Here is a 17,120-nt window from a genome sequence, read left to right as displayed (position 1 = left end):
AAGAAACACGAGACCTGAGTGGATCACAGAATTTATTGGCTACATTTCGACATAAGTGCAAACCCAAATATTTTATGTAGAAGATTCTCTAAAGACTTTATTTGACCTAGCAAATAACCCAGCTGACAGTCATCTGACTAAGTACATGTAGACTTTCAAATTTACAATGGTTTGCAGTGTCAGCAATCAAAACTGCACATTTATGATATGATACATCAGATGACTGTTAGCTTGGTTATGCTTCCACACTACATTACAGTATACACTATGGCTGTCACATATTTGTAAGACATAAAATCTGTGCTCTGTGGAGAAACTGATTTTCAGATCCCCCATCAGCAACAGAACTTTACACAATAATATAGGTCTAACATATTCATAACAATCAAGACACCATCATGATAATGTGTGGTTTCATACATAGTACGACATACAAAAGGTTTTGCTTGTGATTCTTATATACTGTTTTTTATGTACTTGGTACCACTTGAAATGGGATAATAGCTGCTAAACTAGTGCTTAAAAGAACATATTCCACTTAACCTTCTCTCTGCTGCCTAACCCTGTAACCAATGCACCTTTGGTGCCAACAGGTTACCTCGGCAGGGAGAAGGTTAATAGGATGACTGTTAGAGACCATGTAGGGCTGCTATCCACAGACGTTGCTGTCGCAAACTGAACCCGAGATATGCAAACCCTGAAAATATGCCTCACAAAAGGTATATTCAACTTTATGAAGGCTCACAAAGCCAATCCTGATCTATACAGATTTCACGTCCACTTGTGTTTACCTGTGTCCACCCTACCTACCAGTACACGTACCTACAGAACACTACAGATCTAACGAAAGCGAAATTGCCACTGTAGCACCTGGTGCAGTCCTGTTCTGAGTTGTGTGAAAAATTCCATTTCCCACACTGATTATCTAATAGATAACTTCACCTGAGTTGTCTCACTCACACAAACATTTCATAACAATCATAGGTTCACTCCAAGAATTCACTCATACAGTTTCTCAAACGGGCATCCAAACGTCAAAATTTTCACATCTTTGTACAAAAATAGTTACTTTTGGAAATTTCAGAATTCTTTTCTTTACCCTCAGAACAAGTCTGCATGTGTATTGTACATATTTTACAGTCAAGCAATGCAACATCCCAACAACCAAATTACTGTTACTCTCCTATCATTTACAGTTAGCTGGCCAAACTCTTGACCGTAACAGCTTTAGTGGGATCAAACAATTGTCTTAAGTCATGTTTACTTACAAATTGGGTAAATATCAAAGTTAATAGACTATATGACAGTAATAGAACAGCAAAGTGTTGAGATGGGTGCAACACAGTGAATAAAAGCACAGAAAGAAAGCTCTACCACCTACATTGCATTCAAACATACCAGTGACACCTGATGATTGAGGACAAACCAATGAATCTGCAGGATTCCATAATACAAATCTGCCACTTTTTGCTTGTGACAATTTCTTTTCCACTTTTTGGCTATCAGTTCTGTGATGTGTCCCTTCACTGGATGTTTAATAAGTAATCACTAATACCTGTCAAGGTTGACTCTGAAGAGGGAGTGCACAGAGAGGCCATCTCGTAAATTGCTCTGTTACCATACCATCCATGGAAGTATCAAATAATTCTGCAAACTATTTACTTTAGGCTCCCTGGTCCCTCTATATGAGGTTCTAGATTGACAAGTGTATATATACTGCTGACAAAGCATATAATACATGTTAATAAAAAGAATCAGTGGTGCTAGATTTATTCATAATTATAGATACATCTAGTTTGGGTTAAGTGCCAACTGTATTTTGGAGAATGTCAGAAAGACAGGTTTTCGTGGACTATTACTATCAAGTACCATTAGAGTTATGGTGACTTCTGTGGTATAAGCGAGTATTTTACGTTTAACATTACACATCATGCAAGACTTACCACATACATATTTTATACTGACTACGAACCACTGATGCACATGTTTGGAAGTGACTTCTTTCAAGCGTTCAGGTAAATATCCAAGGTTTAAAAAACATTGTTTTTTGGTATGCCAATTATTTGTTTTGTATTGTTCATCCATCCAATTCATGGCACTTCTGGCTTATCAAATTTACAATGAACCGAATTGAAGCAGCAAAATTGCACTGGGTTATCCAAAGTGTCCCTCTTGTAATTTGGCAAGGAGAGCAGCAATTGTACCACTTCCTTTCTTAACACATGCAGTACACTTTTGTTTTCACTAAGGTTGGATAGAGTAAAATCTTTGCTGCTCCCGCAACAATAAGTTCATGAATCGTCAAGCGGCTCTTACTAATTCTACCTATTGAAGAGTTAAGCTTTAACAGAAGTAAGTTCAGACCAGATGTGATTGTGTTAAGATCTGACAGTCCTGGTAGACGATCACCTCTTCCTGCGTGCAGCTTTTTTGATGATGCGTCTGGTTGGGCCAGGGGAGGCACTGGGAGTACTCTGGATGCTGAAGGGATTGCTGGTTGGCTGGGCCGCAGCACTGTGGGGGAAACAAAACCATTTGTCTCAGCCAGAAAGCACATATGTCTTTACATGATAAAGGCCAATCAGTCAAACAGAAGCCTTGAGTTCCTATACAACTTGTAGAATGCCATGTTAAGACATTCAGAAAATTTAATACAGCACATGCCAATATTCCTGAGTTCTTTGTGTCGTCCACACCAGGCTGTACTGCCAAAGATGCAGATAGTTGATGCTGGGAAAATAGTGTAAAATGGAAATGTTCTTGGCCGAAGTTGGGGATTCAATTTTGTGGTAGGTAGAAAATGTGTTTGTGGTGGTTTTAATTGTGCTGTTGAAACAAGGGGGTAGGTGGGCAGATCAATGATGTTTGCAGTGGCTTTTAAGTTCGCAGCTGGGTCACTAGGAAAACTGCGAACAGAAATCCACTGCAAACATTTGTATGTTCAGATCTAGAAAATGTCTGCTTCACCTGACGATTCCATCAAGTCAACTAGACAACACTCTGTATTGGGAGGAAGAGCACTATTTCCTGAGGGGCACCAGAGTGGTACTTACTTGAAGTTAAAAGGACCTGGTGCAGCTGGCTGCGGAGCTGTTGTCCCAGCCCCGGCCGCGAAGTTGAACCCCCCACCAGGTGCTCCCCCTGCTGGGGCTGCAGCACCAAAGTTAAACACAGCGGGGCTCGGTTGTGAGCCTGCGCCAAACTGGAACGTGGGCTGGCTGGGTGCATTGAAGCTAAAGCCTGCAAGATGTGTAACAATATCAGATTAACATCATTTGGCAAATGTGTTAAGTACACTGATAATATCATTGCAAGTGAGGGAAATGTATTGTGGAAAGGACAAAGCTTGGTGCAGCCGTTACTGATCCTGGAGGTGAACAGGAGAGAGATGTGTCCATAAAAATCCATCTATGCTGCTGCTAAGTGCAATTTGCACACAGCTGAATTATTTGGTAGTCCCTTGTCATATACCAACACAAGTAACTCCGGGAGGACATTAGAAAGGACCATACATATGGATAGCACTAAAATTGACATTGAAGAAAACTCACCTGCATTTGGGGCTGGCTGTGCAGCAGTTGCACCGAACACTGGGCCACTGCTTGGCGCTGCTGTGGTTGGCACACCGAAACTGGTGGCTCCTCCAAACGGAGTAGCCCCTCCGGACACGGAGGTGGCGGCTGGTGCGAAGGGCGTGCTTGCTGCTGGGGTGGGGGTGGCGCCGAAGCCGGCAGTACCAAAACTGGGGGCGGCCGTTGTAGCAGGGGGCGCTGCCTGTGCTGAACTGAAGTTGAACCCTCCAGTTGAGCTATTGGGGAGGCGATAGCAAATAATCAAATGTAGGTCACACAATTACAAACAGGACACACATCACTACTGTTTATGCTCTATTAGTCTCTTAGTCTTATGTCTTGGCACAGTAGTACATGCAGCTTGAAAAGGAAACCAATGGGTGTCAACAACTGTCTTGTTATTCCTTTTCAAACAAGGAAACTGTTTCAAAGACACACGCGTAAAAAATACAGGGAGCTGCAAGAAAAAGGCACAGCCTATCGTTAGATTGTGCTTAAAAAGAAAACTATTTTTCTGCTAGCCTAGTTGCATTGATAGAATAATTTTTGTATAGATAATGAGAAAACACTCACCCAGGGGTTGAGGATGCTGCTGCCCCAAACACAAATGGAGCGCTTGCTGTGCCAGCTGTGGTTGTGGCAGCGGGGGCCCCAGCACCAAAGCTGAAGGGTGCAGGAGTCGTACTTGCCGCCGTACAGGACAACGACGAGCCAGTACCGAACGTGAAGCCTGATGTAGTAGCTGCTGCACTGCCCGTAGCTGAAGGTGCTGCTGATGCTGTTGGTGTGCCAAAGGTGAGTCCAGAGCTGGGCGTAGCTGACGCGCCAGCCCCAAAAACTGGTGGGTTTGCGCCGGTGGTGGATCCGAAACTTGGCGCTGTGCTGGGATTGGCTGCACCAAAGGAGGCGGTGCCAGAGCCGAAGGCGGTAGAGAGGTTCACCTTGGCTGGGGTGCTGTTGTCTGTGAAATAGTGTCAGCAGTTTTTAAGTGCCACGTCAACAATCAACATCTAACAACTGGCATTATAGCAGCAGCAATGGTACCAAGCACACAGAAAATGAAATACACTGGCTCTCTTTACACCAGAAAAGTATCCCCACTGGTTTTGTAATCGCTCCTCAGAAACCATTACAAAGTTGAAACAGTACCGTACAAGAGTCTATCTTAATTTACAAATAGGAAAAAATGTTGACCATCAAAAGACCACTTCAAGCCAATTCTTTGAAGATGCAACTTTTAAAGACACGACGATGACCAAGTTTGGAGTATCACCTGTCTTGTCTAGACATACCTGATTCCAGGCTCCTTTTCGCTGTGGACGACTTGGGTACGCTCAGCTGACCTGCCTTGGCTAAATCAGCTATGCTTGACATCTTGGAAGCTGAAATAGAAGAGCAATAAGGTTCAGAAGGAAGCCTATCCATGGTCTACCTTACTGCGAGGATAACTGGATCTCACAAGTACAGTTTGTTGAACTATTTCTGCATACACAGACATGCAAGTAATATGATTATTATCAAAGTTACCCAGCCTACATGTATACATGATTCAGCTTGATTTCAAACAATTGGTGACAACCATAGAAAGACATACGAAAAAGGACAGAAAAACCTCTGCTTCATGGCAAAGCTGCTTACATACCTGCATCAGGCTGTTGAGAGGCTGTTCCAGCTCCAAACTTGAACCCGGCAGAAGCTGCAGCTCCAGCAGCTGAACTCCCTGCCCCAAACGTGAAGCCTCCACTGGCGGCAGCCCCCGAGGCAGCAGGTGCCGATGTCGCGCCTGCGCCGAACGTGAAACCTCCGCTGGCCGCCGACGTGGCGTTGGATGTCGTGGTGGCAGCTCCAGATGAAGAGCTGGTGGCTCCGAACGCGAACCCACCAGTACTACTGGCACCAGTTGTCCCTGATCCGAATGTCACCCCACCACTGAGGGTGGTGCTGGCAGGAATCGTTCCTGCACCAAACTTGATGCCACCACTGGAGGTGGTGCTTGTAGTAGACTCTGCGCCTCCACTGCCAAACGTGAACCCTGGAGAGTTCATACATGATTAGCTCTATGAGTATGACATATTTTCATGCCCAAACAATTTTGCTAGGCATAACTGCTTGACCTGATTTCATATAAAACTAATTACAAAAAGGCGTAAAATGAGCTGGAAACAAATACCTGAAAGTTGGGGTTTGGAATCTGCTGATGTTTCAGTTGAGGCAGTTGTTGGTGCTCCAAACTGGAACCCTCCAGTGCTGCTTCCAGTGGAAGCTGTTTGCCCTGTTGATATTGACTGGGAGCCAAACTGGAACCCCCCATCAGTAGTTGAGGTGGCTTTTGGTGCCCCACCGAACTGGAACCCTCCAGTGGTGATTCCAGAGGACGCTGTTGTCCCTGTTGATGTTGAGCCAAACTGGAATCCACCTGTTCCTGAAGAGGTCTCTCCTGAACTGTTTGTACCCAGCGAGAAACCACTGCTTGTTGCGCCGGCTGCTGAACTAGACGTGCTTTGGCCGCCTGGCTTTGGCGTTTCACATGCTGCACACTTAGTCTTGTCTTGGGTGTTGTAAATCATACAAGTCTCGCATTCCCACTTCTGTCCATTATCAGCAGCTGCTGCTAACAACGACCCGGATGAACTTGAAGTCGATTTAAACGCATTTGATGACCCAAAGTTCACAGCAGGTGTAGATGCAGCTGGTTTGGACTCACTGCCAGGTTTAGGGGTCTCACACGCAGCACATTTTGTCACCTCGTTCTTGTTTTCTATTAGACAAGTGTCACAGGTCCATTTATTTCCTGCTGCTGCCGTTGACCATATAGATTTCCCAGCATCTTGTGTATTTGCACTAGTGGATACAGAGTCTGTGGTGCCTTTCTTAAAGCCACCCAATGTGTTGGAGTCCTGTTTAGATGCAGCAGAAGCGCTACTACTCCCAAACGTGAAACCAGAGCTGGTAGAGTTCACAGCACTTGCAGATCCAAACTTGAATCCACTGTTTGCACTGCTTCCCTCTGCTGTGGTGCTGAGTTTAAAACCATTGCTTTTGGGGCCTGCATCAGTGCCAAAACTAAATAAGCCATCCTTCCCATTAGACTTTGTTGAAGGGGGAACTGTATGGGCAGATATAACAGTGGGCATGGTCACAAGGGGGGAGATTACAAACTAACATGCTGGCTATAGGAGAATTTCTACCTCTTTCATGTCATCTAAAAAAACAATACAGATTCATTTACTTGCTATCATGATCATGTCTGTTACAAAAAGCAAGAAGGAGAAAATACTGATTCAAACAATATTTAAATCAGACAAATTACAATATCTACATAATATTTACATCATTTACTGAAGGAACAGGCCAACAATGATTATCAAGAACAAAACCATAGTTGCACTGACACGTACCAATTTCAAGCCTGTTACATGAAGAGGAAAACACCGGATTCAAACAATATTTACATCATACTGAAGGAACAGGCAACAATCTTTATCAAGAACAAAACCATATTTACCGGAGGTGGGTACAGTGAGTTTGGGCTGGCTGCCAGGCTTGGGGGTGTCGCAGGCCACACACCTGCTGGCTGCAGCTGTGTTCTGCACCATGCAGGTGTCACATTCCCAGCCACCTGACGGCTTCTTGAACTGGTCCCCCAGAGAAGGCAATACTGCAGACTGTAAAAGAAGTCAAAGGAATAAAATTTTGTGTACAGATACTTGGCCATCTAATCAAAACTGCCGCAGAAGACCACTCAAGGGACCAATAAAATCTGTTCTATGTGGACAGGTGGTCACTATAGACATGACTCTTACCTTAATGCTTGTGTCAATGGGAAAATTATCTAAGTGGCCACCAAAAAGTGGTCACATTTGTCCTTATGTAGAGGTGGCTACTTGTACTAAAGAGGTATGACTGTTATGTATTCATTTGTACATTGGATATACTGAGAGGCCCATATTTATTGCATACACTGGTAATTACCACAAACAAACAACAATTCAGATCACTTTCCAAGGAACCAACCTTTGTGTTAGAAGCAGCAAGACCTTCTCCAGTGGTCTTCCTTTCCACAAGCTTGTCTTTTGCTGTTTCCGGCTTACTGACCACGGGTCCTCCCTTCAGTGCATCGAGCACACTGCCAGATTTCAGTGGCAGAGGCTCCGACTTCAGGGCATCCAAGACGCTGCCTTGCTTCAGAGGAGCTGGGGGAGGGGTGGTGCTGGCGGGAACAGCGGGCTCTGGCGCCTTCCGCTTGGGCTGGAAGCCTGACCCTGCGCCGGTTGTGAGGAAGGTGGAACCGCCTGTTGAGGCAGAGGCGGCTGAGGATGTGCCCAGTCCCTGGCTGGGAAAGGACTTGCCTGGAGATGTAGGCTGGCTGAACTTGAAGCTGAGCTGTAAGGAATACAAAGAGAAAATGTGTCTTTAGGACTATGAGAAACTAAACTAAACACAAGGGAAAGACAAATTGATAAGAAAGAGAGAAGCTTGTATTACAATCTTAGCTTGAAAGGAAGCCATTTACATCAAGGCCCTACAACCATCCCTCAACAGAGACAGCGGGCGCCACAGACTTTCCGCTACTAATGATCCACTGCTTACAGAGTCACGTGTGCCATCTGCATAACGTGACCTCATCCCAGCGGTGGATTACTCACTCTTTGACAAAGACTGGTGTCGTACAGTCAAAAATTTGGGTAAGTCCAATTTTTGTGTTGGAAATTACAGTTAAAACTTGTTTCAGAAGCTTGTATTACTTAACATCCCACCTACACTTTACCAATTTACTCACAGTAAAAGGTTTTAAACAATCACTCTTCTATCTCCCAGTTTTCTTTTAACAACCACCGCATCTTCCACGTGGCGGTTAATACATTACAAGATTTCTTGCAACAGTTCCTTTCCGAAATACAGTTCACAAGCTACTCACTGTTTCAGTATTGCTAATTGTCTCGGTGTTGTCCTCTGGGCTGGACACGACTATGGGAGATGCGAAGGTGAACTGGGGTGATGACGTCACACTTCTCACCTGTGCGGTGGTGCTGACCGTTGGCCCCTCGCTCAGGGGTTTGGACGGTGTAGGAGAGAAGTCAAACTTGGGGAGGCTGGCTCCAGACAGGGGGAGGGCAATCTGTGGTAGGTCTGGTACCTCAGCCTTGTGAGGAAAAAGCACAGCAGTGGCTTCTAGTTAGTGGCTTCCAGGTAATAAGATACGCCAAAAAATAGTTACTCAAGCAACTGGATAAAATTTTGAAACAGTTTGTTTTGAAATAGAATGTTTCAAAATTGTATCTAGTTGCTTGAGTAACTGTTTTTAGGCATAACAATTATGTCCTTAAATCATCATTAGAAATCGGACAAATCATGTCATGCACATGTTATGATGAATTGATGCTTGTCCCTTTACCTGCAATAATGTCTTTGCCTTGAAAATAGGTAAATCAACATGTCTATAATATGATTCGATCCCTTCCTACAATTTTGACAGAACAGTTTATAAATACACGAGGATGGGTACGCTAGAAGCGAACACAAACCTCTTCCTCCTCGTGCACAGCGTGTGCACGCTGCGTGCCGTATGATCTCTCCCTGCGGATCTTACCCCCACTACCAATAGGCAGCTGGGCAGGTGGGGTCCACGTAGAGGCAGCCTGGCTGCTGGGCTTGATGGCAGGTGCTGGCCCAGACTCAGCCGGCTTACTCGCTGGCGTGCTGATTGCTTTGACAACAGATGGCTCTGTCTTTTGGGCTGTTGTTGGTTCGCTGTCAGGAACCAAAATTTCCTACAACAGATGCAAGGATTTTACTTTGAAGGGAAGCAGCAACTGAATGAAATCAAGTCAAGTGCCTTTATTTATACTTGATGGTTCTAGCCGGCCACAAAATTAAGATAGCATGTAAATTTTATCTGACAAGGAAAATTTATCAGATAAGGAAACTAATGACTGATACAACCATCAATACAACCCCTCATATGAGGTTGAGTGAAACATGTTAACCTACCTCTTTAGCTGGTACTATGGACTTCCTGGTCCTGTAAGTAGAATGAGTGTGTGCCCTGTTGGTAGCTATGGAGGCAGGTGTGGACAGATTCAGTCTCTGTACCGGTGGCTGTCCTGCAAGACGACCCTCCAACCGCGAGGTGCCTGGGTCTAGGAAACTGCCACCCATGACTCTGCGCTTTTTAGAGGAGGGCTGCAGGGCACAGAGCAATTAATGGTAAGTATTTTACAGAATGTAAATGTTTCTGAACAACAGTAAACAGTGGTAGTACAATAGTCTTTTCTTACTTTAACTTCAATTGTACACCTCTTCTTATTTATGGTAAAATAAAACTAGCTGGCTATTAAACGTTGCCACTTGGCTGAATATCATTACAGATATGCTCAAAGGTGATTCCAAAACGTCAATGTCAATTGGTTGCTCTTTGCTGGTCAAAAAAGCCTATGTGTCAATAAAGCCTACATAAACAAGAGATGATGTACATGTACATACTGTAAAGCCCAGAGGTGAGTCCTCTGTGGGCAGAGTGAGTGAAGGAATCCTCTTGGCATCAGAGACGGGTGTTGACATCCTCTCCAGGGTGTGGAGAATCCTCTGTGCCGTGACAGACATGACACCGTGCCCACGACTGCTGCTGCTGGCGGGCTTGGGTCGGACCTGCTGTCTCATGGTGTGGGGCGCGACCTGCTGGGTCAAAACAAAGAATGTCACTTTCACGTATTTCATGCTTTTCTTACATGATTGTTCTGCTGTTAACCTGCCTATTGTGTGATTTTGTGTTGATGTACTACATGAGTAGGACCACAGGGAGAATAGCTAACTTTGGTCGGAATAAAGTCCAAAGTCACTTTCACAAAGAACACACTTCAATTCTTACGTTTAGAACAATAGCTTCCTGACATTTTCTTCATGGCTTCAAACCTTCTTTAGCTTTCAAAAAGATAACTTTCATTCCACATGAAAGACGAAAAAAAGGTTTAACCTGAAGAGGTGAGACAGTCCTGACGCGTTTCTGGCCCTGTTTCTGTGCAGAGGCTCCTCCATACGTCGTCCTTCCCTCGTAGAAAGGAGACTCGGTGATGGGGCTCCCAAACAGAGACGATGAGTCATTCTGAAGAAATTCAAATATCAGTTTATCACCGTGCATTCCTTCATGAGAGTTTCAGCAATATTTTACAAAAAACTCTAGCATCCACCCCTTTCTCAATGATCTCATTGGCATTACTAGCAGACCATAGCAGGGAGGACCTATAGTCATGATCACATGTCTGCTTACATAACAGATGCCCACAAGGAAAGATGTTCACAGTTGGCTACATTCTTTATAAGATGTTCTTGTAAAATGGTAAGGGATCCTCACCAGAGCCGGGGAGCCAAAGACAGAGTAGTTAAAAGCCGGTCTCCTGGCAGACCGTGCAGGTGGTTGGGGCAGCGACATTCTGGTCTCACGTTCTTCTGACCACAGGGATTTTGGTCTGGCAATGTCTGAAACAGGGTAGCACACACTAACATCAACAGAGAAGACTTAAAGGACAAGAAAGCAGGACCCAGGGTTCTCCTCCCATAAAAACTATCTTCTGTCAGGGAGTTAGTAGCTAAATTGACCCCAACCCTCATCCCAACATCATAAATGTATTATCCTCTGTAGGGGATCTCTACTCGTCTGACTCAAAGAACAATAGAATCGGATCAGAGCAGACGACAGGAAATCATTTGCATATTAACTGACGTCTCAAGGTTTGAAAAATCCTGTATTTCTCTCACTAGTTTGTGAAGAAAACATTGTCAGACCAACAAAATAACCCAGATACATGTAGGTGTAACAAAGCTTCGTAATCAATACAATACGTAACTTTGCTAGGCAACTTTCCGAAAATCATAACATGTGTTTTCAACTGTCAAAGTTGGAATTGTTTCTATATTTTCACAGAAAAATGAAGAAAAAAATTAGAACCATGCATAGTTGATAGAAAAAGGACCCAATACGCACCTCTAACCACTTCTTCTGTTGTTGTTTCGCTCCTTCTCTCACTCTGGTCCACCTGTGGGACGTTGGAAAAGCTGATGCTGGTGGAGGCAGAGTCTTCTGAGAACTTGTCTTCCTCAGCAGCTGAAAGAAAGCAAGGCATGCTTATTACAAGTTTTTATTGTGAAACCTTGCAACAAAATGGAATGGCCCTTCTATAAAATGCTGTGCTGTGTACCTCAAACATGTTCAGGTTCAGGTCCAGATTCAAGTCCAGAGGTTTACAAGTCCGGACCTGAACCCATGGTATATGTTTGCATTATGCCATAGGCATACAATTTTATCTAAATTTTTTTTTGAAGGTTTCTTACAAAATTGTATATTGTCATAAATTTTACATGCAATTCGAAAACTTCACATGCAAAATTGTACAGTCAGTAGTATACACAAAATATCAGTAATAAACACAAAAACAGCAATGTTTTTGGATTTTTCCAGCGATAATTTCATGATCTAAGGAATGTTTAGTTTAAGATGGTTTAGAACAAAAAGGAGAATATAGGGAGATTTTTTTTTTCAAGTCCGGACTTGTTCCCAGACATTTAGGTTTTTTGGGACTTCAACCTAAACGTTTTTGCAATACAACTGTCCCATTCAGGTCTGGGGTTTAGGTATGAAGCACTACTGTCCATAGCTTCCACAAAATAAGACAAACTATTAACAGGTGTGTTTGTTTGAAAATGAAATGATTCCTTACATGGTAAGGCTGAGTTAGAAGGTGCCTCCCGAGTGTATGTTGTGGTGTAAGATGAAGTAGCTGCTATAGACTGGGACCTTTGTGCATGGATGGAGCCCCGTGTTAGGGGCATCTCACTGAAGTATCCTACCCCGGGACGAGAGTCCTCGGAACCTGTATAAAACAAAGTTGTTCTATTTTAACTTTTTTTTTTACTACTTTAAATCAGTAGAGGATGGAAACATGCAACGTTTTGAACTATAGGTGTTTATACTGTCTAGACATGTCTACATGTATGTTCCACTAAGAAATTGAGGTGTGTCGGCAAGAGCTAGTTATAACATCAAAGGGTAAAGCTGGATCTCTCATAGTCATACATGTACCTTGTACTGATGGACTCTGGTGATGTGTCAATCTATTTTTTGTGACACGGACTGTAGGTGCAGCCTCTTCCTCTTCTTCCTCCTCCTCTTCCAGTCCATTCTGATCTTCACGAATATGTACGACGGGTACATGGGCAGGTTTTCCCGTGTGTGTAGGCCTCTCTGCGGTTGGCTGTGCACCGCTCTCCTCCTGACCCCACATGCCCTTGAGCCACGATGGCGTCAGGTATTCTGTCACACTGCTCAGGATGGACTAAATGGAAAGTATGCCATAAAACTACAATCAGTCATCCATGTAACGTTACTTATCCATGCTCAAAATTAGGACACCACCCAAATTGCCAAAAGCAAGCCTAATTGTACTTTCAACCATTGCTGACTACACCGTAGTACATGTTATGTTATACTATTCATAGTATTCTACTCATGTGGTTGTAATTTAGTGTACTTTTGTTGAAAATTATTCATGGATCCATGCTAAAACGAGATTTAAAATGAAATTTTCCCCCTTCAAAAATGGAATGGTCCAATTGAAAAAAATATTGAACAGTCTACCAAGTTTGAGAGTAAAGATCATGATACAAAAACTCATTCAAGGTCAGTTTCTTGGAATTCTACCATTCTCACAACGCCTGAATTATTCTCTTGTCGTTACACAATTCCTGTGTTGTTACTGCAGTTGCTGCGTACATGAGGAAAATTATTCTGAGGTCCAAAAAACCATTCCGCCACAAATTCTCAGTACTTTTGACAGCTTTCCTGTCACAAAGTCATATTTGCCGCCGAATTTGGAATATTCTGCATGCATGTAAATATTCCACCATGTCTACGATGCCCCGTTACCTTGACTCCTGTCTACCTGTGAGATTTTTATCATCCCATACTGCACATGCCTGTCGGCGCCCTCCCCACGGCTCCATGCTTACCTTTCTCCCGCCGGATCTGGCGTACGGCTTCGGCGCGTGTGACCGCCGGCTACGCGCCTTCCCAGCACCGGAGGTCGCCATTCTGTTCCTGGAAAGTACCGTCAGCTCTCGGGCCGACAGACAGCTCTCGAAACGATGCCCAAACTTTAAGATTTCTTGAAGGATTTCAAATTTTTTCCCTCGTCAGGAGTACTTCCCGACCAAAGATGGCGGCAATCTGAGCTTCTTCGCTATTGGTGGAACCGATCACGTGATTGCTAACTTTGACCTGTCACAATGGTTGGTGCGTCATCTAGCGGCAGACCTCAAATTGCAGTCAGACATTGGTGATCACCCACCCAGACAATGTAATGCTTACTTGCTGCTAATGTCGAGATGGCAGCCCAAATGTAATAATAGTAGAAATTGGGCAGATTCAGGGTAAATACATTGCCAGAGGCATTTACTGGCCAGAAATGGAATGAATATGTTATGTCAATAGTCAATAGACTAGCCACTCCAGCTTCACAAAGAGTCTGATGTCTCTAATCTGCTTTGCAATTTTGCTCTGTTGGGCAAAGATATGGGGAATACCGGTAACAACTAAGGTACTAATTCCACCAGGGTACATTCCACCACCATGCAAATATATGTCCAAACAGATCTCCAACCTAACATCCCCCAGTATAATGCCTTGTATATCTAAACTGTGCATACCTGGGGGGGTGCTACACTAGAGATCTCTCAAACCCACTTTTTCAAAGTGTGCATAACCTGGGGGGTGCTACACTAGAGATCTCTCAAACCCACTTTTTCAAAGTGGCGGATTTAAGCAACCCGGCGGATTAATGTTAATGTTAACAAATCTGTGCTGTATTAGGCTTTGGAAAAGACCATTGGAAATATCTTATCATTCTGCCAAAACATTAAGATCATATGAGTCAAGAGTAAAACTATATGAGTCAGCAATTTGGGGAAGTTTTGACTTTATTGATTTCCTCAACAAAAGTTATAATCCTTGTTGGTGAATTCCAAATATATAAACAACCTACAGGACAGCAGTAATGTTATATAGCAGTAATGTTACAGTCTTATCATAGTACATGTAGTTAAATATGTTAATACATGTAGTAGGCACAGACAGCCTATGACACACAATCTCCTCTTCCAGCAACACCTTTCTCTCTATGATTCCTATATCATATTAAATACAGTTCAGCACAGTTTTGACAGTGAACCTTGAAGATAGCCTTGAAGTTAGAAATTACGTATCAATCTCTATTTAATACTTAATAAAGTATACTTTAATCACTAGTCTATAGTGACATCATCTTTCATCTATTGCTGAGGCTATGTGAATATGTTTGCAATGTGTATTTTATTTACTATTACACAACATATGGATCTGCTGCCTAGCGCTCCACATTGTATTGTGTTGTTGCAATACAATAAAGAAAAAAGGGAAGCTATGTCCAAGAAATCTCTTCATCATCTAGTATTCTTTATTGAGTACTGGTTACATCTGAGAAATCCTGAGCTTATGTAAAGGGCAAATGCTTAAGAAAAAGTAAGAGGGATGTATAAGGAATGGATCCCAACAGAGCCAAGCTCTGGTCGAAGTTGTCGCAGCTCAGTTGGAGATGGCCCTGTACCCAAACCTGGCCACCATCAGTAGACTCAGCCCAGCCACCAGGCCTGCCGGCATGAACTTCCCAGAGTTGATGAACCTTGACCCCATCACGGCAGTCAGCACTCCAGAGGTTGCTGAGGGATGGAGAAAAGGGCATGAAGTATCTATACCTCATTGATTTAAAAATCAATAATGACCAACATGAGCAAACACAGTACTACATGCATCTAATGACTGATGTACATGTACTAGTATGGTTGCATTTGATATACCAAGGAGGTTTGATTTTAAACTTCCTTGAATAATAATGTCCTTGAAGAACCCAACACACTTATCAAAAAGAGTAGGGGTGACCCCGTGTGCTTGGTTGGTCAAAAACACGCGAGCCGTAGCGAAGCCGCATTGCACTACTAGCTAACGAAAAAGCGTCATGCTTCGCCCTCAGTCTGAGGTTCGACCGCTTTACCTTTCAATATACTAAGTATCACAATTACACTGGGAACACAACACTATACCTTTGTTTCCTAACCTTCTACAAAAATGGCAAAAGGTACCAGTATATCTGTATATATCAGTACACCTGTAAGTCTATAGCAGCTTACCCAGAGACAGCATGTAGTTGTTGGGGTTGACAGAAGTCTGGTACGCTCCCACACCCATCAGTCCCCCGAACACCAGGCCTGCTCCCAGGGACATGGTACTGCCTGGACAGCAAACAGGATAGCAACAATTTTATATAGATCACATATAATAATTCATAATCATTCTAAGACCAACATGTTACTAGAAAACATGGTTGAGTTATTCCTACAGTACTATCGATATGTAAGTATGAAATATCAAAATTATTCAATCCGTAGGTGATCAATTATTTTGAAATAAGAATGAGAGTCATCACAGATTATTCACTTGATTTACAGTGATAGTGGTAATGACTTGAATTACATAATACTTCGGTGATTGTTACGATATCTATCATAATATCTAATATAAGTCATGCATTTACCTAATTTACCTTATAGTCATGCACTTGATCTTTTCATTTACCCATCCACACTTACCTGCCCTAACATATCCCGAGATCCCACCTGCAGCAACAGCAAGTGCGTATCCGATGGAGATGAAGTCCGTCATGGTGATCGGTTGGTACTTCTACGATGGGGCTGAAACCTGCGTAAAATTATAATGTTATACTGGGGAACATAATTTGTAAGGAGATACACTGACTCACCTTTCCTTACATAGCCTAGGATCCCACCTACAGCGACAACAAGTGCAAACCCAATGGAGACAAAGTCAGTCATGGTGATCACCTGGTACGTTCACTACAGGGCTCACACCTGTATGGATAGTGTACAGGGGATAGCAGTATGAAGAAGTTTGTTTTGTCAGTTTGAGCATTTAATAGGAGATTAAACCTCCTTGGTTTGTGTGAGTCTTACTCATCAGTGACATACAAATATTCTCACATTATATATCATTCCTTTGATAATGCATATTTGCTAACAAATCATCACTTTCAGTTTCATATCATCATTCATATATAATTACAAGGAAATGATTAAAAGGTCATTGATGTAACCATAAGGGTATAGAGTTTAATACTGATTTAACTGTTACTGTAAATAGTTGCAATCTTCTTTTGCAGCTCTGGCCTACTGACTAAGTTCTGTAGCTGATGTAAACATACAAAAGTATCAATATATTCCAAGAAACACACTAAAAAGTGAGTAAAATTGTAGCAGACTCAACCACTCCCCCCTTACCCAACCTCACCTGGGGTCAGAGATGACAAATCTATCCCAACATGCAACACTCACATGTTTATCTGCCTCAAGAACGCAGTGAAACGAAAATTTATTGATTGGTAACGAAAGTTCCTCTGTTGACGATACACCACTTAAACAACTTTGATATTTATAGCTTTTATTGATTAA

The 17,120-nt window shown here is 43.0% G+C and overlaps 2 protein-coding genes across 5 annotated transcripts; both read right to left on the bottom strand.

Moving 5' to 3' along the window:
• Positions 1-15: 15 nt before the first annotated feature.
• On the bottom strand, positions 16-13,823 carry LOC136427710 (nuclear pore complex protein Nup153-like). 2 transcript variants are annotated; one of them, XM_066416806.1, is made up of 19 exons: positions 13,575-13,823; positions 12,649-12,901; positions 12,287-12,439; positions 11,554-11,673; positions 10,924-11,048; positions 10,546-10,674; positions 10,056-10,250; positions 9,564-9,755; positions 9,098-9,343; positions 8,491-8,715; positions 7,587-7,955; positions 7,078-7,237; positions 5,743-6,678; positions 5,215-5,604; positions 4,865-4,954; positions 4,146-4,533; positions 3,552-3,808; positions 3,054-3,240; positions 16-2,514 (listed from the first exon to the last, which is right to left on the bottom strand). In XM_066416806.1, exons 1-19 carry the CDS (start codon positions 13,653-13,655, stop codon positions 2,406-2,408), a joined length of 4,605 nt encoding a protein of 1,534 aa, XP_066272903.1. In that variant the 5' UTR covers positions 13,656-13,823; the 3' UTR covers positions 16-2,405. The 2 variants fall into 2 exon arrangements, with proteins under 2 accessions (XP_066272903.1, XP_066272904.1); XM_066416807.1 differs by having other exon boundaries at positions 10,056-10,247; positions 13,575-13,822.
• Positions 13,824-15,033: 1,210 nt separating this feature from the next.
• On the bottom strand, positions 15,034-16,992 carry LOC136427708 (transmembrane protein 14C-like). 3 transcript variants are annotated; one of them, XM_066416803.1, is made up of 4 exons: positions 16,960-16,992; positions 16,245-16,353; positions 15,786-15,887; positions 15,034-15,317 (listed from the first exon to the last, which is right to left on the bottom strand). In XM_066416803.1, the coding sequence occupies exons 2-4, from the start codon at positions 16,315-16,317 to the stop codon at positions 15,184-15,186; spliced, it is 309 nt and encodes a 102-aa protein (XP_066272900.1). In that variant the 5' UTR covers positions 16,318-16,353; positions 16,960-16,992; the 3' UTR covers positions 15,034-15,183. The 3 variants fall into 3 exon arrangements, with proteins under 3 accessions (XP_066272900.1, XP_066272902.1, XP_066272901.1); XM_066416805.1 differs by lacking the exon at positions 16,245-16,353 and adding an exon at positions 16,415-16,523 and having other exon boundaries at positions 16,960-16,978; XM_066416804.1 differs by lacking the exon at positions 16,960-16,992 and adding an exon at positions 16,497-16,523.
• Between the last annotated feature and the right edge of the window lie 128 nt (positions 16,993-17,120).

This window comes from Branchiostoma lanceolatum, chromosome 2 (assembly GCF_035083965.1).
Source record: "Branchiostoma lanceolatum isolate klBraLanc5 chromosome 2, klBraLanc5.hap2, whole genome shotgun sequence".
Taxonomy (NCBI): Eukaryota; Metazoa; Chordata; class Leptocardii; order Amphioxiformes; family Branchiostomatidae; genus Branchiostoma; species Branchiostoma lanceolatum.
The sequence above is the reverse complement of the archived record's forward strand: the minus strand, read 5'-3'. Positions and strand labels throughout refer to the sequence as shown.

Excerpts from the sequence above, each read along its gene's own strand:
- LOC136427710 (XM_066416806.1), bottom strand. The coding sequence starts at position 13,655 with ATGGCGACCTCCGGTGCTGGGAAGGCGCGTAGCCGGCGGTCACACGCG. Across the intron at positions 7,238-7,586 it reads TTGCTGCTTCTAACACAAAG|TCTGCAGTATTGCCTTCTCT; the intron begins GTTGGTTCCTTG and ends CTTCTTTTACAG. Across the intron at positions 6,679-7,077 it reads ACTCACTGTACCCACCTCCG|TTCCCCCTTCAACAAAGTCT; the intron begins GTAAATATGGTT and ends CTGCCCATACAG.
- LOC136427708 (XM_066416803.1), bottom strand. The coding sequence starts at position 16,317 with ATGACGGACTTCATCTCCATCGGATACGCACTTGCTGTTGCTGCAGGT. Across the intron at positions 15,888-16,244 it reads CTCGGGATATGTTAGGGCAG|GCAGTACCATGTCCCTGGGA; the intron begins GTAAGTGTGGAT and ends TTTGCTGTCCAG. Across the intron at positions 15,318-15,785 it reads CAACTACATGCTGTCTCTGG|CAACCTCTGGAGTGCTGACT; the intron begins GTAAGCTGCTAT and ends TCCATCCCTCAG.